This window comes from Chaetodon auriga, chromosome 9 (assembly GCF_051107435.1).
Source record: "Chaetodon auriga isolate fChaAug3 chromosome 9, fChaAug3.hap1, whole genome shotgun sequence".
NCBI classification, from domain to species: domain Eukaryota; kingdom Metazoa; phylum Chordata; class Actinopteri; order Chaetodontiformes; family Chaetodontidae; genus Chaetodon; species Chaetodon auriga.
This window is the reverse complement of record NC_135082.1, coordinates 21,469,710-21,490,598: the sequence shown is the minus strand read 5'-3', so window position 1 is coordinate 21,490,598 and position 20,889 is coordinate 21,469,710. Positions and strand designations below refer to the sequence as shown.

General features: G+C 40.2%; 4 protein-coding genes and 1 non-coding gene across 5 annotated transcripts; 4 read left to right on the top strand and 1 right to left on the bottom strand.

The window, feature by feature from the left end:
* Positions 1-117: 117 nt before the first annotated feature.
* cops6 (COP9 signalosome subunit 6) lies at positions 118-6,040 on the bottom strand. The gene is made up of 10 exons (XM_076739542.1): positions 5,940-6,040; positions 4,939-5,064; positions 4,702-4,833; positions 4,132-4,220; positions 3,703-3,765; positions 3,558-3,605; positions 3,330-3,444; positions 2,789-2,881; positions 2,457-2,557; positions 118-567 (listed from the first exon to the last, which is right to left on the bottom strand). Exons 1-10 carry the CDS (start codon positions 5,980-5,982, stop codon positions 427-429), a joined length of 951 nt encoding a protein of 316 aa, XP_076595657.1. The 5' UTR covers positions 5,983-6,040; the 3' UTR covers positions 118-426.
* A 72-nt stretch (positions 6,041-6,112) lies between these two features.
* On the top strand, positions 6,113-9,816 carry LOC143326069 (uncharacterized). Its single transcript, XM_076739541.1, has 3 exons — positions 6,113-6,509; positions 6,647-6,722; positions 7,411-9,816. Exons 1-3 carry the CDS (start codon positions 6,409-6,411, stop codon positions 8,452-8,454), a joined length of 1,221 nt encoding a protein of 406 aa, XP_076595656.1. The 5' UTR covers positions 6,113-6,408; the 3' UTR covers positions 8,455-9,816.
* A 563-nt stretch (positions 9,817-10,379) lies between these two features.
* On the top strand, positions 10,380-14,408 carry LOC143326285 (aurora kinase B-like). The gene is made up of 6 exons (XM_076739849.1): positions 10,380-10,456; positions 11,252-11,496; positions 11,944-12,082; positions 12,290-12,438; positions 12,590-12,764; positions 13,036-14,408. Exons 1-6 carry the CDS (start codon positions 10,451-10,453, stop codon positions 13,207-13,209), a joined length of 888 nt encoding a protein of 295 aa, XP_076595964.1. The 5' UTR covers positions 10,380-10,450; the 3' UTR covers positions 13,210-14,408.
* Positions 14,409-15,383: 975 nt separating this feature from the next.
* Positions 15,384-19,540, top strand: aurkb (aurora kinase B). The gene is made up of 9 exons (XM_076739848.1): positions 15,384-15,473; positions 16,824-16,862; positions 17,046-17,127; positions 17,200-17,239; positions 17,373-17,561; positions 17,943-18,081; positions 18,289-18,437; positions 18,589-18,763; positions 18,997-19,540. The coding sequence occupies exons 1-9, from the start codon at positions 15,468-15,470 to the stop codon at positions 19,168-19,170; spliced, it is 993 nt and encodes a 330-aa protein (XP_076595963.1). The 5' UTR covers positions 15,384-15,467; the 3' UTR covers positions 19,171-19,540.
* A 538-nt stretch (positions 19,541-20,078) lies between these two features.
* Positions 20,079-20,160, top strand: trnal-aag (transfer RNA leucine (anticodon AAG)). Its single transcript has one exon. It is a non-coding gene; the product is annotated as a tRNA-Leu (tRNA).
* Positions 20,161-20,889: the final 729 nt, after the last annotated feature.

Genomic DNA, 20,889 nt, shown 5'->3' with positions numbered 1-20,889 from the left:
GAGCTCATTTCAAGTGCAGGTCTGACTTTTTTACGAGCTGTGTCGCATATTTACTATAATGCGTACTATAATGTCTAGCCTGTTATAATCATGCAAGCTTAGAAAGAAGAGTCAAAGTCCCATGAAAAAAAATCATTTATTACACACAGAAACATGAAACAATAAAACAAACGGGGTAAAATAATATAACGATGCACAGGTCTGCGCATACCCAAGAACTAGTTGAGTGCTTCTGTACACATCTCTTGCTGATTGGTGTAATTAAGAGCTTTTAGACACACTTGTGGTTGACAACGGTAAACTGGTTTGAAAAGCTACTGAATTTGGTTTAGCTGACCAAAATATAAACAAACCAAAAAAAGAACAAAACAGAGAAAAATAGGAAACTGCAGTGCTCGTTCGTCTCTGCTTCGGCTAACCGCCAGCTCAAAAGAAGAGTCCTCTCATCCTCCGGCCGATGCCCTGTCTGTCGTACAGCACGTTGAACTTGTTGATGAACTGGTTCATACTGTTGCAGGTCTTGGTGATGGTGCCTAAGTAGGCCATGAGGCCCACGTCATTACATTGCTGCAGGGAGAGGGGAGGAAAAAGGCACAGTCTTAGAAAGCAGTCGCTTGGCCAAACAACAAAGAGGGAGACTGAGCTAAAAGCTGTGATCAGAACATCTAAGTTTCTGTCTGAGGTGCAAACAAATCTTTCACATCAAGCAGAAGTAAAGAGTTTATCTTCTGGATAACAGTGAGAACATCTAACCCTTGTCACTAAATTGAACACTGCATGTGATTTTCCATATTTTTCTGTCAATAAATTCCATGATAAGACCAAAACCAACAATGACCTCATCCTACTAACAAATACTGTCTGTGTATCCAAAGCCTGATATGCTGTATCTTAGTAATCTGTGCCACAGGCTTCAGCTATTCTCCAAATATCAAAGATGACCAATGAACGGCTCTGCAGCACTGGGTGACAATCTACATTACAACAAAAAAACAAAACATGGCCACCATTTTGAGTCAATCCCACAAACATCCATCTTACTCACCATCAAACAAAAATGATGTAATGTTTGCCAAAAACTACAGTGCCCAGGTGTTTACAAAAACAGGGTCTTTTGTAAAATATATATTTAGAAGCTCAGGTTTGTGCTTTGACAGAAACATTTTGAGAGCTAATCTCTGTGAATTCTAACACAAGCTAACACAAGAGCCTCAGGTCAGCATCATTATCAATAATCACTGTACTTCCATCCTCATGCCTGAGTATTGTTACTACGTGTAAAAACAACAATCAGTGTTAACAAAAGGATTTGTAATATTTTGAGGCAGTTTGGGGAAGTCAAAGCACTGACAGGTTGTCATAAGAGGCTGAGATGTCTCTTCCCTGAACACACATCAGAACTGTGAGTGAAAGGACTTTTTTTCACCCAGTCCTAGTGTGCTAATGTAATACACATGAGCTTTTCGAACAATGATTGAATTTAAGCTGCTGTTATTGTAACCAAAAAATGAAATCACAGGAATAAGAGTGACAGAATCAAGTAAAAGGTTTTTTAAACTGAGCTCAGTTATGAAATACAAGTTATGATTTTGGGATGTCGAATCAAGGGAGTCACGATTAATGATTCAACTACAACTAATTGTAGTCCTAATTGTTGATTTTTCTACAAATTGGTTTATTTACTGATTGATTTTCAATTATCCACTAAGAGATTTAAATCAGATTATGCTGTTCTGATTATGCTTGTCCTTACTTGTATGTATGTATGTATGTATTTATGTATGTATATACATATATATATATATATATATATATATATATATACACTATCTTATCTTAAGAACTATCTTAACTTATACTTTGATTATTTATTTGCAATTTGTGTACATATACATATATATATATGTACTTTGATACTTTGATTATTTATTTGCAATTTGTACACAAATTGCAAATAAATAATTAAAGTATAAATTAAGATAGTGAAGTAGAAGTGTGAATAGTAGAAGTGTTGGACAATCCTTTATTTTTACAGTTCTCTCATGGTAGTAAAATGTTGGTTGTGTGAAGAACATCTTAAAGGTTCTTAAAGATTGCTTTAGCCTAAAGAAATGAACAGACCCTTGGGGATTATCCTTGCACCACGAGAACCAGATCATTTAGAGGAGAGCTGCCATTAACGGCTGATATCTTGTTGCACGGTAGGCGCCCGGATGTAGGTAGTTAGAAGCTAGACGTGTCTCCTTGCCACCAGCTTAAGTAGTTCTTAGTTATAACCTATTAGGGTAAAACTCTGTAGGACTGAGAATCAGAGCCTTCAGATGGAGAACTGGTCCTGTATGTCCTGTCCAGGGGTGACTCAGGATCTTAACAAGGTGGACTAACGATTTGCAGGTTTTAGCCTTTTCATGGAAAATAAAACATGTTGTCTGTGAAGGTACGTAAAGCTTACTTACATCATAGAAGTCAGTTTTGAATTTTGTGGTGCTGAGGACCGGCAGTCTGTGGCACAGGGCGTTCGCTTCTCGGAGGATCTCGTGGTTAAACGGCACCTCTCCTGCAGGAAAGGGAGAAAAAAAACAGTTAAGGCTGCAAAACAGTGGAGTGAGTTGATGCTGTCAAGACAGTATCAAACGGGGGCTTGTAATTATGGAGCTGCTGTTCAGGGGCCTCCCTTAATGTAAAAGTGAGGACAGGAAGCATCTCATTGAAGAACAGCTGTTTTCCAGACTTATCTTCACATTCTTTGCTCTCGCGGCCTCATTAAAAAGCCCAATTATCCTCTCACCTGCTTCCACGGCTTTGACGTACTCTAGAATGATCTTCACCCGGCTGTGGAGCATCTTTATCGCACTGTGCTGGGCTATAAGGTGTTCCGCGACTGACGAGACACAGACAGAGGATTGAAACATTTTCAGACAGAATTCATTTTTAATGAGAGTGTCTGGTGTTAGGCAGCTCACAGGACAGCCACAGAGTTCATTCAGTGAGGGAGAATTCAGCCTGAAGTTTGCACCTTCACCATCTTTTAAAGACCTCTGCCATTTGATTGTATATTCCTTCTTGTTATATATGTGTGCGTATGCATGCTGTTTGTATGTAGGTGTTTATTCTACTGTTTTTTTACTCTATTACTCTCTTATTAGCAAATAATTATCTCTACAGATGATCTTGAATTTAATATGAGGCAGCAATCACAACACATCTGTAATTCATTAATGACTAATGTGCAATGGATAAGAGAGCCTGTTATCTGCTTCAACACCATGAAATGGCACAGGAGTCTTGCTTTCAGTGGTTACACATTAATTCCAGAGATATTTTTTTACCTGTCGAGTTTTCTCCTGTGCCTGTGGCTGTCATTCGAGCGACGTGGTCAACGCCGATTCTCTCTGCCTCCTCTGTGGCCAGAGTGTACGTCAGCTCAGCGAACAACATGGTAGCCTAGATAGGAAAAAATAAAAAATACATCAGGTAAAACTTAAAGAATTCTCTCTGGCAAACTGGCTCACTGCTGCAGGAAAAGATGTGTAAATAACATGAAAAAGAAAGAATACCTCGCCATTGATGATGTCAATCACAGATTCATAAACAGTAACAGGAAGCTGGAGGGGAAAGTGACACATTGTTCAAAGCAGCTGTATCTAAATGCACCATTATGTTATGTTCTCACTGTTGAAGTGACCATGCAGAGGGACTCACATCGGTGTGTTTGGTCATTGGGTTGAGTTTGAGAAAGAGAGGGCTCTCGATGATCTCGCACACCTGGCAGAGAAGAGGGGAAAAAAACAGAAGGAAAGTGTATCAGAAATAACTCAGGCGTTCACTTGTAATATAATGATGGCACCGTGTGAACTGTTTTTTTAAGTCGACAGTATGTTGGAATTCAGTGAACACAATTTCCTTATTGGCTGAACATTGAATCATTAACAACACATGCCTGAATCTCTGCAACATTAACACCACTGCTACGTTATGTGCTTTTCAAAGCAAAAGTTCTTGGTCAGGAATCTGAACAATCGAAGTCAATTCTGCAGCAGGAGAGCGTTGCTTAACTAGCCGTGCATGAGTGCCAAAGAAATTAAGGATGTTCATCTTAATGTACACATTGCACCTTTAACTTTTGCCTACCTGCTTGTGAATATGGATATCTGATTGGTCAGGAGGGCCGCCTGTGGTGTACCAGCCTAAGAACTCCATGTCTTTGAAGACCTGTTTGACTGAGAGACAAAAGGAAATATTACCAAAAAACTACAGCAAGCACCCGACTTTGCCGATGAACCACCTCTGATCATTTATCAATGACTGGATCTAATTTTGCTCTTCCCGGGTGGAGCAATGTGACACTGATGTTTCTTTAAAAGGATTTAGTGGGTGAGGACAGGTTTGTCATCCAAGTCCTGACTTGGACAACTAACATCACGTGTATTATTCATTACAGAAACCAGAAACACATTCGGGAACAGCTAATCTGTGAGAATGTATTTCAGGAATTGATCTCGTAGATGTTGGTTTAGCCAGCAGCATTAATTAATCACTTCCTGAAACACAGGCAGGGCGCTGAAGGCAATAACTTTTCTGTATTCTTAGACCAACACAGCCCTCAGAGGGAATCACTGCTGCATTGCGAAAATTAGTCAGAAAAGGAGAAGCATGAAAAAAAGCTGTATTCTCTATCTGGCACACATACAAAACACTTACATTGTTCTTCCTTGGCATAGTAATACTCCTTGTCAATATGAACTCTGTCATCTATGGTGTGAGACAGCAGCTCAAAGGAGTTCATCACCTCGATGTTTCTCCCCTCCTGCTTCCCGATCAGGGCTCCAATCACTAAGCAGGAGAGAAAAGTACAATTACAACCTGTTTTGTTACATCCAGTTACAACTGTACACTACATTACTGCTGTTTCGCGCACAGTGTTGTCATCATACATACCCTGCATCGGTCGTCCTTCTTGTGAGCGGATGCGTATCCAGTGGTCGGATATGTTGAGGATAACCAGAGGGTGTAAGGCCACAGAGACGCTGCCGGTGACCCCTGAGGCCATAACACTGGGGCTGGCTGCAGTCACATGGAAACGCAAATAACAGGGCCAACTTCAATAGTGCTGAGACAGGCGGTGGATTAACTGATCAGATGCATGAGCCTTAATCAGCCTTTCTGTTTTAGATCATTCTGCAGTGATTCAGTTATGTGTGTTTGAAGCCAGTCCAATATAACAGCAGGGCAAAAAACAAAAAATATCAAATCAAAAGTATACCATGCAACTATATTAAAATACAAATATTGTGATCAAAGGTTTTTGACTCTCAAACATACACACTGGCCTGAAAAACCTAGTCTCACAACCACAAACATCTGATAACATGCCATGCAGGGGGGTCATTTCTTATTTCTTATAATACTAATGACACGATTCCCTTCATCTGTAATATGTTGCCATATTTTACAGTTTGTCACTGACATACTACTGGGAAAATGTATCCCTAGAACAATTATCAGCATAATATTAGATGACGATATGAATTTCATTTCCACATATTGAACGATAGACATGGGCCGATTTGTCGGTACATCTCAGGGACAGCGGACGTCCACGACCATCCCTACTTGGAGATTGTGTTGTTATTACGGGTAGTCAGTGGGGTTTTCCTCAAACCTGCCTGCGCTCACCGGCTTGAGTTTACATGCCTGGTACAAACTCCAGTAACAGAGAAGAGGGTAAGACTGTCTCAACATTAACTGGTTGACAGCTTAACAGCAGAGCCATGTACGTTAACCCGCCTGTGTCAGCAAGCACGCTGCCGACCACCTTTAAGACCACAAATTCACCACTTCCGGCCACCATAAGGCGAACGTACAACACATGCTACAAACTGCACACAGGCTCAGGTTGATATCAGGCAGAAATAATAAGATAAGAGAGAAATAATCACCTGCCCCATCAACTTCCATTCCTCCACCATTGCTGGTCGCCATCTTGTCCGGTAAATCGCGCAGGCGCACTGTGCTGTTCGCCTAACGACCGTTAGGTGGCAGCAGCAGAGCCGTCGAATAGAAAGTTGGACCTCGTGATCACGTGGTTCACGAAACGCTCATTCTGAGTGACGTCACGCAGGCTGCGTCCATGTCTTATACGGTGTATGGATTTTACAGGGTATTTTCAGATCAGCTCTACCGCATATTATTGTCTTATATATGTCAGTTGTTTACAGAAAGCAAGACTGCTTTTAACCGAGACACGCCATGTTGCGTGTAAAGCAGCATATTTGATTTAATCGGCTAATTGCCGCTAGGTACGACAGTCGATGGTCAGCTGTTTCCTGGGGATTGCTGGTGAGAGCGCAACCTGTGTGCGCCGGAATATTAGTCCGTGTCCGAGGTTTAAAGAGTTTTGTTTACGAAATGGATGAATTTAAAGGCTGTAATCTGGACTACTTTCCCGAAAACATTTTAATTGATGTGTTATCGTATTTGAGCGTGCGGGAACTCGTCCGAGCCGGAAGGTAAGAGAAACGTAACTTTGGTGACAGTATTTTACCAGTTATTCGTCTTGTGAAACAAAAGTCAGTGCCAGCTCTGCCTTTGTTATGACTCATGACACGTTATTAAGTTATTTGTTGTATGTCACGGTGTTTTTTAGGGTGTGTAAGAGATGGAAACGCCTTGTTAAAGACCAAAGACTGTGGAGACTTGTCGATCTGACTGCATGGAAAGGGGTAAGAATATTACTGGCAATATGGCTTTATCAATTTATTCATTTGTCTTTTCATGCAGTGTAGTGTTCTGCCATCCACAATATTAAAAAACCTATATAAACTCATAAAATGGCCGTACAACACAACTGCTAACACATGCAAATCATACGTGCCAAAAAACACTTGCTCCAATAGCAATGAGTTTAACACTTTCAGACAGCGCTCAGCTCTCATCTGTGTCTTTGAAAACCAATTCAGTAATCTTGGTGTAATCAGGAACTCAGAGTTAAACTTTTTGTGTTATCATCTTTAAAAAAAACCCACAGGAGAATCAGAGGATTCCCTGACTGGCATGGCTTAGAAAAACTTCCAGCAGGTCTCACTTCAGATCTTTAAAAACACTATTCTCCAGGATTTTGAGACAAAGTAAGCAAGTGCATCAGAACTGAATGGATCTCGAATTGATCACCCATATACTGGAATAAGCAAAAAAAAAAAAAAAAAAAAAAAAGATAAATTCTTTATCACCATTGTGAAGCACTTTGAATTCCCTATGTGCTCTAGAATTACACTTGCCATAAGTCTCTGTTGAAGTGAAAGCAATTACATTTGGGTTGTTTGTGTACAGTTATTGACAGGAACTATCTCTCTTTTGCCTTCCATCCCCCATCCTCATCACGCACGTCATGGCCTGTCTATTGTGTGTTAGGTGACATCCCGTATACTTTGGCTCCTGCTGCGTCAGTACCTGGGTTGTGGACTAAGGTGCCTTCGGTTGCGTGGTCTGCTGCTTTCTGCCCGAGGGGGCACCTTCCTCTCCGAGTCTTGGCTCAGAGCTTTGTCCACTAAGTGCCCTCGCCTGAGTAAGCTCTATCTCTTGCATGCTGACCTGAGAGGCCTGCCCAGTTGCCAGATCCTACCTCCGTCTTTGCAGGTACTGGAGCTGCGTGGCTGTGAGCTGCCTCGCGAATTTTTCAACCAGACTCCTACTTCACCTGCTTGTTCCCAGGAAAGAGCAGAAGCCACATCCAGTGTTGGTGCTCAACAGCAAAGAAAGGATCAGAAAGGAAAAGGGCTTATACCATCAGGGACTGGTATTGAGCGGTTAGTCCTTAACAACGTGCCCTCTTTCACAGACCAGCATCTGCTGAGTCTGACATCATGGGAGAGGCTCAGTCGATTGGAGCTGCGTGACACCTTTCGTGTGACAGCTAATGGCCTCCGGAGCTGTGCGGCCAAGGATGGCATCTGTGGTGTGGAAGGGCTTTCCAGACTAAAGTTTCTGGAAATAGGCATAACTGGGCGGCAAGGTTACCAGTTGCAGATGGCCTCCCTTGGTCTTGGGGCAGGATGGCTTGGACTGGAGGAGCTTAGTCTGGGTGGTAAGGAGGTGGGGCCAGGTTTGCTCTGTGCCAGCCGTCTGAAGGACCTGAAGTGTTTGCGCCTGTGGGCCTGCACGCTCAGCGAGATGCAGATAGTGCGGAGCTGCAGGATGCTCCGTGGACTCCGCCGGCTGGAGTTTTTGGACGTGATCTTCCAGCCTCGGCAGTGTCCACCAGTGGTGGACGGGGAGGGTGGTGGTGGAGAAGAGCAGGACAACGAGGAAGCCGAAGGTGGCGATAACAGCAATGATGAGAACAAGACGATAGATATAAATGATCCCATTCCAAGTTTGCGTCGCTCACTGGCTGTCCTGCTGCCATCCTGCTCACTAGTTTTCACCAGCTGCTCTGTTCAGATCAATACAGACTAAATGAGCTCTCTTCTAGTGCTGTGCTCAAGCGGCTGATCTAGGTAAAAGTCTTTCACACAGGCATAAGTAATTTTATATAGCATTATGGATATCGTGAATGACGTGCTTTTTTGTCATTGTGTCATTCATATAATTGTGCCCAGTCAACATGGGCTTACAAGATATCACAAATTCAGAGTCAACTCCAAAATGCCACACAAACATTTTCAAACACTACAAAAAGTCAAAAAATAAAGAAAAAACAAGGCAATACATTTTCATAATTGGTTATTGTAACTTTCGTATCAACAAAATGTAAAAATTGCTGACCAAACATCAACTGTATAACACTGGAGAAATCCGAAATTTAATTAAATAGTCCATCTTCTCCTTCTTATTTTCCTAGCTTTTGAGACTGTTTTTCTCCTGAATATTTTCTGCCAATGTCAGTTGCCAGAGGAAGAATACCAGTTCTCTACTGCACAACTAAAAATCTTTGGCTTCTAGATAAGTGAAATGTTCCGTATGGTTTAGGGCCATACTTTTGTTTAATATGCATATATGTCTTTAATTTTGGTTTTGACAGGATATTTTCAAACCATTTTTCTTCAAGCTTGAATTAAAGTGTACTTTTAATTGAGCTATGTATTGTGACATCATACATCTATATGGAAAATCAAGTGAGAATCTTTTTATGGATGAAATAGCCAGATGAAATGCCAAATTAAGGTACTTCATCACACTGATGATGTCATTTTGTCACAAAGCGGTCATGGTCTGTTTGGGAAAAATTATGATTGTAGACACATTATCACATCTCACAGGATACATCACCATATTGTCCAACTCTACTGCTTTACCCTGTGTCATTAAAGCAAACCAGTGGGCAGTCTGACTTCCAAACTGAAGGGAAAAAGGCCTGGCACATGCAGACAAACAAGTTTTAGCAGCCTTTTTAAACTCAGTGACAGCATAAAACGAAACATGGACCTATCACTGCCGGACTGTAACATAAGCAGGTGCCAAGACAGAGAACTGAAGCATACTGCTGGCACTGAGCCACCTGTTTCCTGTTCCTTCAACAATTTATACATTCAGAAAATATATCTGTCACAAGCAGGTGTTTGGGTTTCTTGTTGCAGAAGAACAGCGTAACATATATTTAAACAAATCTTCATTATGTCCCAATTGCCTGTTACTTTCCCATTTTTTTCCTTCATGTTTTTTAGAACTTATGAAATAAGAAATAGTAATTGTAAATGTCTGTTTATTGTATTAATCAGGAAAAAGAAACAGGACCTGTGTCATTGACATGATATTGCATTTAAACCAACCATTATAATTTTAACCAAATGAGTAGTTGTTTCGAATAAACCTATTTTGAATAAAAAATCATTTCTCTCTGTGTTTTGTTAGTTAAATGCATCATTCTCCATATAACATAAAGACCTTTGTTTTGACTGAGAGGCTGACTTCCCATTAAACTCAGTGGTGATCAGCAACCCTGCACGTATTTTATTAAACCAGGTAACTCCCATTTACATCACAAAATCTCTTTTTTGAGGAAGCCCTGGCTAAGATAGCTCCATTATAGTGTTTCAAGTAACATACGTGTCAACATACTATATAAATATTATAATAAATAACCAGTCTTTAAAGACAGTTACTAACGTCACAGCTATAAACATGTTTATTCAGTTTTGTTAAGGAAATGCACGTGGCAATGGGCTTCAGTTAATGTGGCGAGGCTCACAAAACAAACAGTACAGAACCATGACAACAAACCCCAAGGAGCGAGGATGGGAGGGCGGGTCGAAGTGTGACCAGCGTTGCTGTACACCAATCACACGCTTTGGCTTCCAACAATTCTGGCCAATGGGAGCCAGAGGTGTTGATAGAAGCCTTCTGTGTCAGCCAATCGACTTCATGAAAGGTATTTTAAACCGTTGGCAGCCGCGGAAGTTCAAAATAGTAAGACTGGACTCGTTAAAAAAACGTATTACAGTTACTCTCAACAATGCAGGTAAGTTGTGTTTTTAATGTCTGATAGAGAAATAAGACCGAGCGATAAACGTGTACAGCGAAAGAATCATTAAAGCGCATATTGCCTGAATCGACAGATTTTGGCAAACTAACGTTAGCTAACTTACCTTCGAGAGCTAACGTAGCATAACTCCACATTATCCTGTGTTGTATGATTTATTTAAAAAATAAATGGCATGTCGTTACCTAAGGTTGTTAAACAGTTTAAAGGACAACGGTTCATGGTTACTAACGCTATGTTTTACATTAGTAACACACAGCACATCTTCCCGTAATATGGTGCTGAGCGTGTGTACATTGAAATAGCAAACCAGAAAGACAACTTGTACAGACCAGTGCAATCCAGTACAACAGAGCAGATCATAGATATGTTTTGAGGCTTGGAGGTGTTGATTTAACGTTAATTCTATGTGTCATTAATTCAGTAGTCTTTTGGAAGCTGTGTTAGTTTGTGGCATTGTTGTAGACTGTATTAGAGAAAGGTGTTTCTTCTTCTGTGTCGTCCACAGTGGGCAAAACCAGAAAAATAAATAGTAGTTACCTTGAGTAACTTCATTTCTAGGAGTATGTACGTAAACACTAACAGGGCGTCATTATTGGCTTATTGACTCAACTTCCAGGTCATCCTCTTTCAGGAGTGATTGGTATACATTATAAAATAATTGTCTAAAATAACAAACACAAGTCAAAGCTAAAAATGAGTTTGGTGGACAAGAAAATACACAGCTCAATTGCACTTGAAGTTAATGTTATCTGCACATTTATTTCTTCACAGAATAAGGAAAATTATGAGCCCCGCAGTGTGGTGGCAGGCCACTCTCTCTCTCTCAGGAAGGCCTCCCTGGCAGACTTTGACATCGGTCGACCACTCGGAAAGGGCAAATTTGGTAATGTTTACCTTGCGAGGGTGAAGAAGCTACAAGCCATTGTGGCGCTGAAGGTGTTGTTCAAGTCACAGATGGAAGAGGAGGGTGTGGAGCATCAGCTCAGGAGGGAGATTGAGATTCAGGCACATCTCAAGTGAGTGTCCTTAAAAACATTTCCATAATGTCAGTATATTGGCCTTCCTGCACTCTGCAATATCTGGGTAGGAGTGCATGAACTGCAGCTTGTGTCATTTGTGACAACTTCTCATTGACTGCAGTGGAGATGTTTTCTAGTTACTCGTTTTCATTGGCTTTATGGTTTTTTTGTTTTTGTTTTTAATATTGATTAATGGGCTCTAAATTAATGTTAATGGTGGTGTATTTTCCATAAACATTTTCTGTTTTTGCATTTGTTTTTTGTTTTGTCCATCTTATCAGGTGGATACGAGATGAATTCTTTAACTCTACTTTTATACACTTGACTGGCTCAAATAGGAATTTTGATCCAATGCTATGAACACACTGCCTTTAAGTTTATTTTGCTTGATTTTGGAAATGCAGTCTTAGGCTGTCTCAAAATATAATCTTCTTTTCTTGTCAGGCACCCCAACATCTTGCGCTTCTACCATTATTTCCATGATCAGAAAAGAGTGTTCTTGGTGCTTGAGTACGCCCCACGTGGTGAAATGTACAAGGAGCTACAGAGATGTGGAAGATTTGATGACCAGCGCACTGCCACTGTAAGACTTGATCTTTTTAGTTATGCTATTGTACTTTTTGTTGGTGAACCTAGTTTGTAAATCACTGGAGAGTAAATTGCTAATCCTTACTTGTTTGACCACTGAAGATGGTTACATCTATGTTTGTTTTCGATTATCTTGCATAGTTTGTATATTTTAAGTGTTAAAATCCTGTTGTGATCTGATGCAACCTCTGAACATTTCCAGTACATGGAGGAGATCGCTGATGCACTGATGTATTGCCATGAGAAGAAAGTGATTCATCGTGACATCAAGCCAGAGAATCTGCTTCTCGGTTACCGTGGAGAGCTGAAAATTGCCGACTTTGGTTGGTCCGTCCATGCGCCTTCTCTAAGGTGAGGAACCACAGCTGTTCGGGTTTCATAATGTCGACAGACCACTGTGTTCTGTCAGAAAGTGCTCAACGCTTCTGTATCACGACCATGAATGTGCTTTTTACTGCCTCTCTGCTTCCCGTGCTCACCTCTTTGTTTTCAACCTATCCAGACGTCGTACAATGTGCGGGACACTGGACTACCTCCCTCCAGAGATGATCGAGGGCCACACCCACAGCGAGAGGGTGGACCTGTGGTGCATCGGGGTCCTCTGTTACGAATGCTTGGTCGGCAACCCACCTTTTGAAACGGCCAGTCATACAGAAACCTACAAAAGAATTACAAAGGTTGGTGTTGGTGTCGGTGTCTCATATATAGGATGTTACAGTGTGTCTCTTTTAATCTAATTAATCCTTCCAAACCATGTTTTTGCATCCGGGCTGCTCTACAAGTTTTAATCTGGACATGGCTTTTTTTAACAATCAATTATTAATGAATTGAAAGGTCTTAAAATCCAAAGAGACTTTGTTGTGCATCCCTAATGACTAGATGTCATAGTTTCTACTGTACCGGGCATTCTTCAGGTGTAATGAATAAATACTATCTTCTTGTTTGCAGGTGGATTTGAAATTCCCCAGAATCATCTCAGATGGTGCACGGGACCTGATCTCCAAGCTGCTCCGCCACAACCCCATCGATCGTCTCTCACTACAGAATGTCATTGACCACCCGTGGGTGCGGTCCAACTCCCGCCGAATCCTACCCCCCATTTGCTCGTCCAAGAAATCCTGAGCCCACCTGGCCTGCCTGCTTGTAGCTTCCACTGAGGGGTGCTTTATCTGTCCTTCACAACAGACTATGAGCCAGCGTGTTTTGGTTTCACTGCCTGGGGCTTCAAACTGCCATTATTCTGGCACATTCTTATCATGGAATCAATAAGATTGACTTCCTGTGGCTCTTTACTTTATACTATCGTAACACAGCATTTATAGCCTTGGCTATGCTGCCACCTGGTGGAGATTACAATACACCACCAAAAGCAGTCAAAAGTGACCTGTACCACGAGAGCAGCTACTATAACAAGAACATTGGACAATCGACATCAGCTGCAGAAAAAAAAAAAAAAACAACTTAAAAATGTTTACTGTTTATATTGTCTTTTTGTCTGACACTTTTTTAAATGTTTGCAGCTTTATATCTTACGGTTTTGACACCAAAGTCTCATTGTCCAATAGTTCAGAACACTTTTTGAGGGCTGGGGTGGAAAGTCCCCCCCCAGACAAATTTCTAATAAATGTCATAAAATGATTTGTGGATATTTAAAATTGAAGTTGTACTTTTACATACACTTTAGCCAAATGCATTGACACTTACTGTTAATGTTATCAAAAACACTTGTCACTTTATTAGGAATAAACAAACTAATAATGCAGCAACCTGCATTAAATTCTACTGAACGTTTTTATAGAAGATATATTGTTCAGGGCTGCTTTAACCAACAAAACAGGGAACTGGGTGCACTCTGAAGTAAGGCATATTTCATTTGTATAAGTGACCAGGATCCACAGTGAATTACTGGCTGTGACCAATCTAAGTTTGTGCTTTAATTGCAGCAAATATAACGTGAAGGTGCATTTGCAAGTCAAAATTCTTAGAGCAAATATAACGTGAAGGTGCATTTGCAAGTCAAAATTCTTAGTCTCACTTCTCACTAATGGCAATGAGCCACCTGTTTCCTGTTCCTTCAACAATGTATACATTCAGAAAATATATGTCACAAGCAGGTGTTTGGGTTTGTTGTTATTGAAAAACAGCACAACATATATTTAAAGGAATCTTTATCGAGTCCCAATTGTCTACTACTTTTTTTTAGAACTCATAAGAAATGGTAAATGTCTGTTAATTGTATTATTTAGGAAAAACATTGAGGATCTGTGTCAGACATTATTTAAAATTATAAATGAGCAGTTGTTTTGAATAAACCTATTTGGAAAAAAATAAATCTTCATCATTTGTCTTTGTATGTTGTTACACACACAACATACTCTATCAAACATCAGCTTGACTCAAAAAAATTTCAACACGTGATACTTCTGAATGGGGAAAAGTGGTATATTATACAACATTAAGTTATTATTCAGACTCAGTTTATTTTATTCACACACATTTGATCTGCAACAAAAGGATATAGACTGCACTGAAACAATGAATCTATGGATCAAATATTGGATCAATAAAAAATGAATTGCCAATGTTGGAAAAACAAATGTTGAAATAAATTAATTGTTTCAGTCATTTTTCAAGGACCACACCATACTTTTTTGGTGAGGATTTCCACTTTTCTTTACTTTATCTATTTATATTCTTAAGAATCTTTGGATTTTTTCTTTTCTTTTCTTTTTTCTTTTTTTAAATCTTTTAATTAAACAAAACAACCAATCTGAAGATGGCACCTTGAGGTCTGAGAAATTAATTTGAGCACTTTTTCCCCACTATTTTTGATATTTCATTGAACAGAAGACTGATTAATCGTGAGCATGATCGGCAGATATTTCATGATAATAAGAGACAGTTGCAGCCTCAGATGTCACGAATTTTAACATCATTTCATACTAAGAAGTATTAGGTTTTTGTGATGATAGTAGTAACGAAAAGGCCTGAGAAGAACATCAATTAACTTAGAAACTGGCTTTAAAGATGGTAAATAATATCAGGTAGAAACATATTTCATCAGTTTTAGTTAGGAAACGTACATAGAAATGGGATTCAATTTGTCGAGGCTCACTAATAAGAACACAGCAACGAACCACCTTCACCGGAAACACCAAAGAGCCTGGAAGAGAGGGCGGGCCCAAGCGCTGTGGTGTACATTTGACAAGCATTGGTGCATACCAATCACACGCTTTCTCTTTCCACAATTCTGGCCAATGGGAGTCTTCGGTGTCAGCCAATCGGTTTCATTGAATGTAGCTTAAAACGTTGGCGGCCGCGGAAGTTCAAAATAGTAAGACGGGACTCGGTAAAAGTTGATATTACAGTTGTCCTTTACGATGCAGGTAACTTTTGTTTTTTCATGTTTCACTGTGGAATAAGACTAAGCAACAGATGAGTGTAACGAACTATTTATTGAAGGACATATTGCTGAAGTAGACACATATTTGAGCTAACTAGCTAACGGTAACGTTAGGGTTTGCTAGCTGACTTACCTTACTGAGCGAACTTAGCATAACGCCACTTTATCTTGTATTAATATGATAAGCAGTAATTGAGATACGCACACAGCAAATGATATGTATGAACAGGTATTATTTGTAAACTAAATTCACGTGTGGAGTGGTAGGCAGTCCCTGTATTAACGTTAGCTACATCCAACATGAGGCAAGGATACCTTGCCAGCGTTAGCCTACCCAAACAATGGCCGACTAAGCCTTTATCATTTTTAAATGGAGAATAAACCAAACTCACTTACTGAGCGCACAGGAAGCCCCTGCAGCTAATTTGACAATACAAGTCTGTAACTGAAAATATGACAATCGTGTGGTGTATGCGTTATTTAAATAAGAAAATGTATTTCGTTGTCTAAGGTTGTAAAATAGTTTAGAAGACAACATTTTAAGGTTACAAACCCCATGCTTTCCTTTGATACCATACATAGAAGATCTATTCGCAATATAGTGCTGAGTGTGTGCAAACCAGTGGGAAGACTCACACAGTCCAACGTAATCCATTACAACAGGATTCAGAGGTGTTGATTTATTTAATGTTTTTCATTCATTAGTCTTTTTGGAAGCTAGTTTGTGGCATTGTTGTAGTTGTTGTGTCATTTCATCCAAGGTGAACAAAGTATCAGAAAAATAAACGAGATCCCACAAAGATGCCAAAAAATGTCTTCTGTGGTAAACAGCTGTAAATACAAGCAACTGCTGTCACATTCAGGTGAAAGTCACAATAAATGTAGTCTTGACTCCCCAGATTTAGACTGTGGTTATGAACCTGTCATTGGCTGCTTATTACCAGAATAATAATGGGTGCAGCCAGGCCTTTCTGCAGCGCCAGCACAGTGCTGTGGAGATAGGTCTGACTATGTGAGACTTCAGTAAGCGGGAAGACAAGATGAGCCGTAACACAGCTGACTTGACTTTCTGGTTGTCATTCTGGTTTAATTAAGGTGGCTTGAGCAAAGCAACTCCTGCTAAAATACTGTAACCTTTAAACAAAGAAAAAAAACAGCTAGTGTGTGTTCCCTGGAGTCTTTTCAGGATTAACTGGTATGAACATCCTCCTTGCTGTGCATTCTAGAATACAAACACAACTCAAAGCTGAAAATAAGGCTGACTGACAGGAAAATACACAGAAGCTCAAATGTCCTGTAAATTAATCTTAGCTGTGTATTTATTTTTTTACAGAATAAGGAGAATTATGAGCCGAGAAGTTTTCAACGGCCGGTAAGATATGATATTTATTAAACAATGTTTTGATTTGCTTTCAGGCAATATTTGATTACCAGCAACTGTAGTTAGAATGCCATTATTTACTGATCAAGGTGTGGAAATATTGGACACTAGTATTGGCATAAAGAAAAACACTCAAATGCATTATTTATTTTTGTTTTTGCTTTTGAATGTCAGTTTGCGACTCCTAGCATGGTGGCAGGTCCACAGCGTGTTCAGGTGAAGCCACGGGCAGAGATGGACAGAAATGCCATCACAGGTAACTTTACCCTCCTCACATACACCAAACAACTCAGGAAAAGCACCTGTATTGATTGCATTCTCATTTTAGGCCCTGGGAGAGAGTGTGTTGCCTCCAGTTCAGCCTCAAAGTAAGTATATTCCAGTGCTCATTGAGTTGTGTATCGTTTGCTGGTTCTGTTTTTATGTAATGCATATCTAAGTGATGGCCTTGACCATCTGAATGGTTAACATGAGAGTATACATCTTTATACTCTTTCTCAGGAAAGTCTCCCTGGAAGACTTTGACATCGGTCGACCACTCGGAAAGGGCAAATTTGGTAATGTTTACCTTGCGAGGGTGAAGAAGCTGCAAGCAATTGTGGCGCTGAAGGTGTTGTTCAAGTCACAGATGGAAAAGGAGGGCGTGGAGCATCAGCTCAGGAGGGAGATTGAGATTCAGGCACATCTCAAGTGAGTGTCCTTAAAAACATTTCCATAATGTCAGTATATTGGCCTTCCTGCACTCTGCAATATCTGGGTAGGAGTGCACGGGTTCAGTAACCTGAAATGTAGCTTGTGTCATTTGTGACAACTTCACATTGACTCCAATGAGGATGTTTTTTAGGTAGAGATACTCAATTGTTGTCATTTGGGTTGTTGTTTTTTTTTTTTTTTAGTAATGATGAATGGCCTCTTAAAAGCTGACCAGCATATTAATGGTGCTGAATTTTCCACAAACACAAGAGGAATTTTGATCCAGTGCTATGAACACACTGCCTTTAAGTTTTTTTTGCTTGATTTTGGAAATGCAGTCTTAGGCTGTCTCAAAATATAATCTTCTTTTCTTGTCAGGCACCCCAACATCTTGCGCTTCTACAATTATTTCCATGATCGAAAAAGAGTGTTCTTGGTGCTTGAGTACGCCCCACGTGGTGAAATGTACAAGGAGCTACAGAGATGTGGAAGATTTGATGACCAGCGCACTGCCACTGTAAGACTTGATCTTTTTAGTTATGCTATTGTACTTTTTGTCAGTGAACCCAGTTTGTAAATCATTGGAGAGTAATTTGCTAATCCTCACTAGTTTGGCCACTGAAGATGGTTACATCTATGTTTATTTTCGATTATCTTGCATAGTTTGTATATTTTAAGTGTTAAAATCTTGTTGTGATCTGATGCAACCTCTGAACATTTCTAGTACATGGAGGAGATTGCTGATGCACTGATGTATTGCCATGAGAAGAAAGTGATTCATCGAGACATCAAGCCAGAGAATCTGCTTCTCGGTTACCGTGGAGAGCTGAAAATTGCTGACTTTGGTTGGTCCGTCCATGCGCCTTCTCTAAGGTGAGGAACCACAGCTGTTCAGGTTTCATAATGTCGACAGACCACTGTGTTCTGTCAGAAAGTGCTCGACGCTTCTGTATCACGACCATGAATGTGCTTTTTACTGCCTCTCTGCTTCCCGTGCTCACCTCTTTGTTTTCAACCTATCCAGACGTCGTACAATGTGCGGGACACTGGACTACCTCCCTCCAGAGATGATCGAGGGCCACACCCACAGCGAGAGAGTGGACCTGTGGTGCATCGGGGTCCTCTGTTACGAATGCTTGGTCGGCAACCCACCTTTTGAAACGGCCAGTCATACAGAAACCTACAAAAGAATTACAAAGGTTGGTGTTGCTGTCTCATACATAGGATGTTACAGTGTGTCTCTTTTAATCTAATTAATCCTTCCACACCATGTTTTTGCTGCATCCAGGCTGCTCAAGTTTTAACAAGTTTTAATCATGACATGTTTTTTGTTTTTTTGTTTTTTTTATTTAGCAATCAATTATTAATGAATTGAAAGGTCTACCGGGCATTTTTCAGGTTTAATGAATAAATACTATCTTCTTGTTTGCAGGTGGATTTGAAATTCCCCAAAATCGTCTCAGATGGTGCACGGGACCTGATCTCCAAGCTGCTCCGCCACAACCCCACTGATCGTCTCTCACTACAGAATGTCATTGACCACCCGTGGGTGCGGTCCAACTCCCGCCGAGTCCTACCCCCCATCTGCCCGTCCAAGAAATCCTGAGCCCACCTGGCTTGCCTGCTTGTAGCTTCCACTGAGGGGTGCTTTATCTGTCCTTCACAACAGACTATGGGCCAGCATGTTTTGGTTTCACTGCCTGGGGCTTCAAACTGCCATTATTCTGGCACATTTTTATCATGGGTATAAATGCATACCCACTTTTTTTTATATGTTTAGTATGTTGCCTATAGGTGTTTTGTATTTTTCTTGTCATTTCTTCTCTGACACTTTTTTTAAACGTCCACAGCTCTATATCTGCCGGTGCTGACACCAAAGTCTCCAATAGTTTTAGACACTGTTTGAGGATTGGGGTCGAAAGTGTTTTATTTTCCCCCAAGCTGTATTTTACATTTCTAATAAATGTTATGAAATGATTTATGTACATTTAATGACTGATTATAAAGGTTGTGGCCAGCTTGCAAACCTGAACAATGTTAATCATAAGATTAGGACCTAATAACTTTGGAAAAGTGTCATCAAATTCATTTGCTAGTTTATTAGGTATGCCTAACTAAATTAATACAGCAGCACCCTGCAAGACATCCTAGTGAATACTTTAGTAAACAGTGTGTAGTTCAGTCTGTGTTTTATAAGATTCAACTTTTTGGTCATTTTGGAGGCTATAATTTGTGATGTTTCTTGTTTGTGCATAGGCATTTTAATATGCACCCAATTTATATCAGTGAGGGTAGAGTCAAAAATAAGTCACCAAAACTAACCATTAGTGCCTTAGTGGAGGTAGAATTTATATTAGGGCAACTGCATTAGTTTTAGCGAGGTGTGCTCTGAAGTATGACATAGTTCATGTTTGTAAGTGATCAGAAAGTACAGCAAATCTGTAACCCTGTGCAGTCACTGCAGGAAGGCTCTGTTATCCTTCATAATGCTATCTGGCTAGTTTTGACACAGAAGGTAGCGTGGCCGAGCGGTCTAAGGCGCTGGATTAAGGCTCCAGTCTCTTCGGGGGCGTGGGTTCGAATCCCACCGCTGCCAACATGTTTTTTCTTCCTTTCTTATTTGGGATCGAAAAATGGCAGTCCCTAATTTCCAATGAAGGCGTGTATTTCGGTTTAATGCAGAGAAGTTTATACGATGCGCGAACTAATATGCTGTAACCAAACGTGGCAGTAAGAAACGTAGCTAGCGGCGAAAGTTTCGTTTGCTAAAGTTAATTGTTAGCGTCTAACACAATCTAAAGAAAGTCATTAATGAGGTGTTTTCTGTAGCTACTTATTAATCGAGTACACAAGTTATACCGAACAACATGAAACGAATATTTGGGAAATGTGGGTGTTTTTGTTATATTCACGCCGCTAGATGTCGCTAAATGAAAGTACGTTAAGGCAAACTGAGTTCCCTTAAATGTTCAGGCAGCATCATTTAGTATCATCGAGGATTTGCAAAATAGTAACCAACCATAATCTAACAGCTTTGGCAAAAACAGACTATTATAACTTTCATGATGATTGCAGCATATTATAATCGTTAAGAATTATAATTATAGCATCCATGATAACAAGCTGTACTATGCGTTAGTCATGTTTTGCTTTCTACGCCTTTCACTTAATAATTTTCAAAGACCGTTAGAATATAAATCTTGTTTCTCACTGTGAATATTTCCTTCATTCGGATGTTTTGAGCGGAAACGGTATGTTGTGTCTTTTTATAAGCTAAGTAAAACTACCTGGCACAAAACCTTAATCTTCTCAAAATCTTAATGAC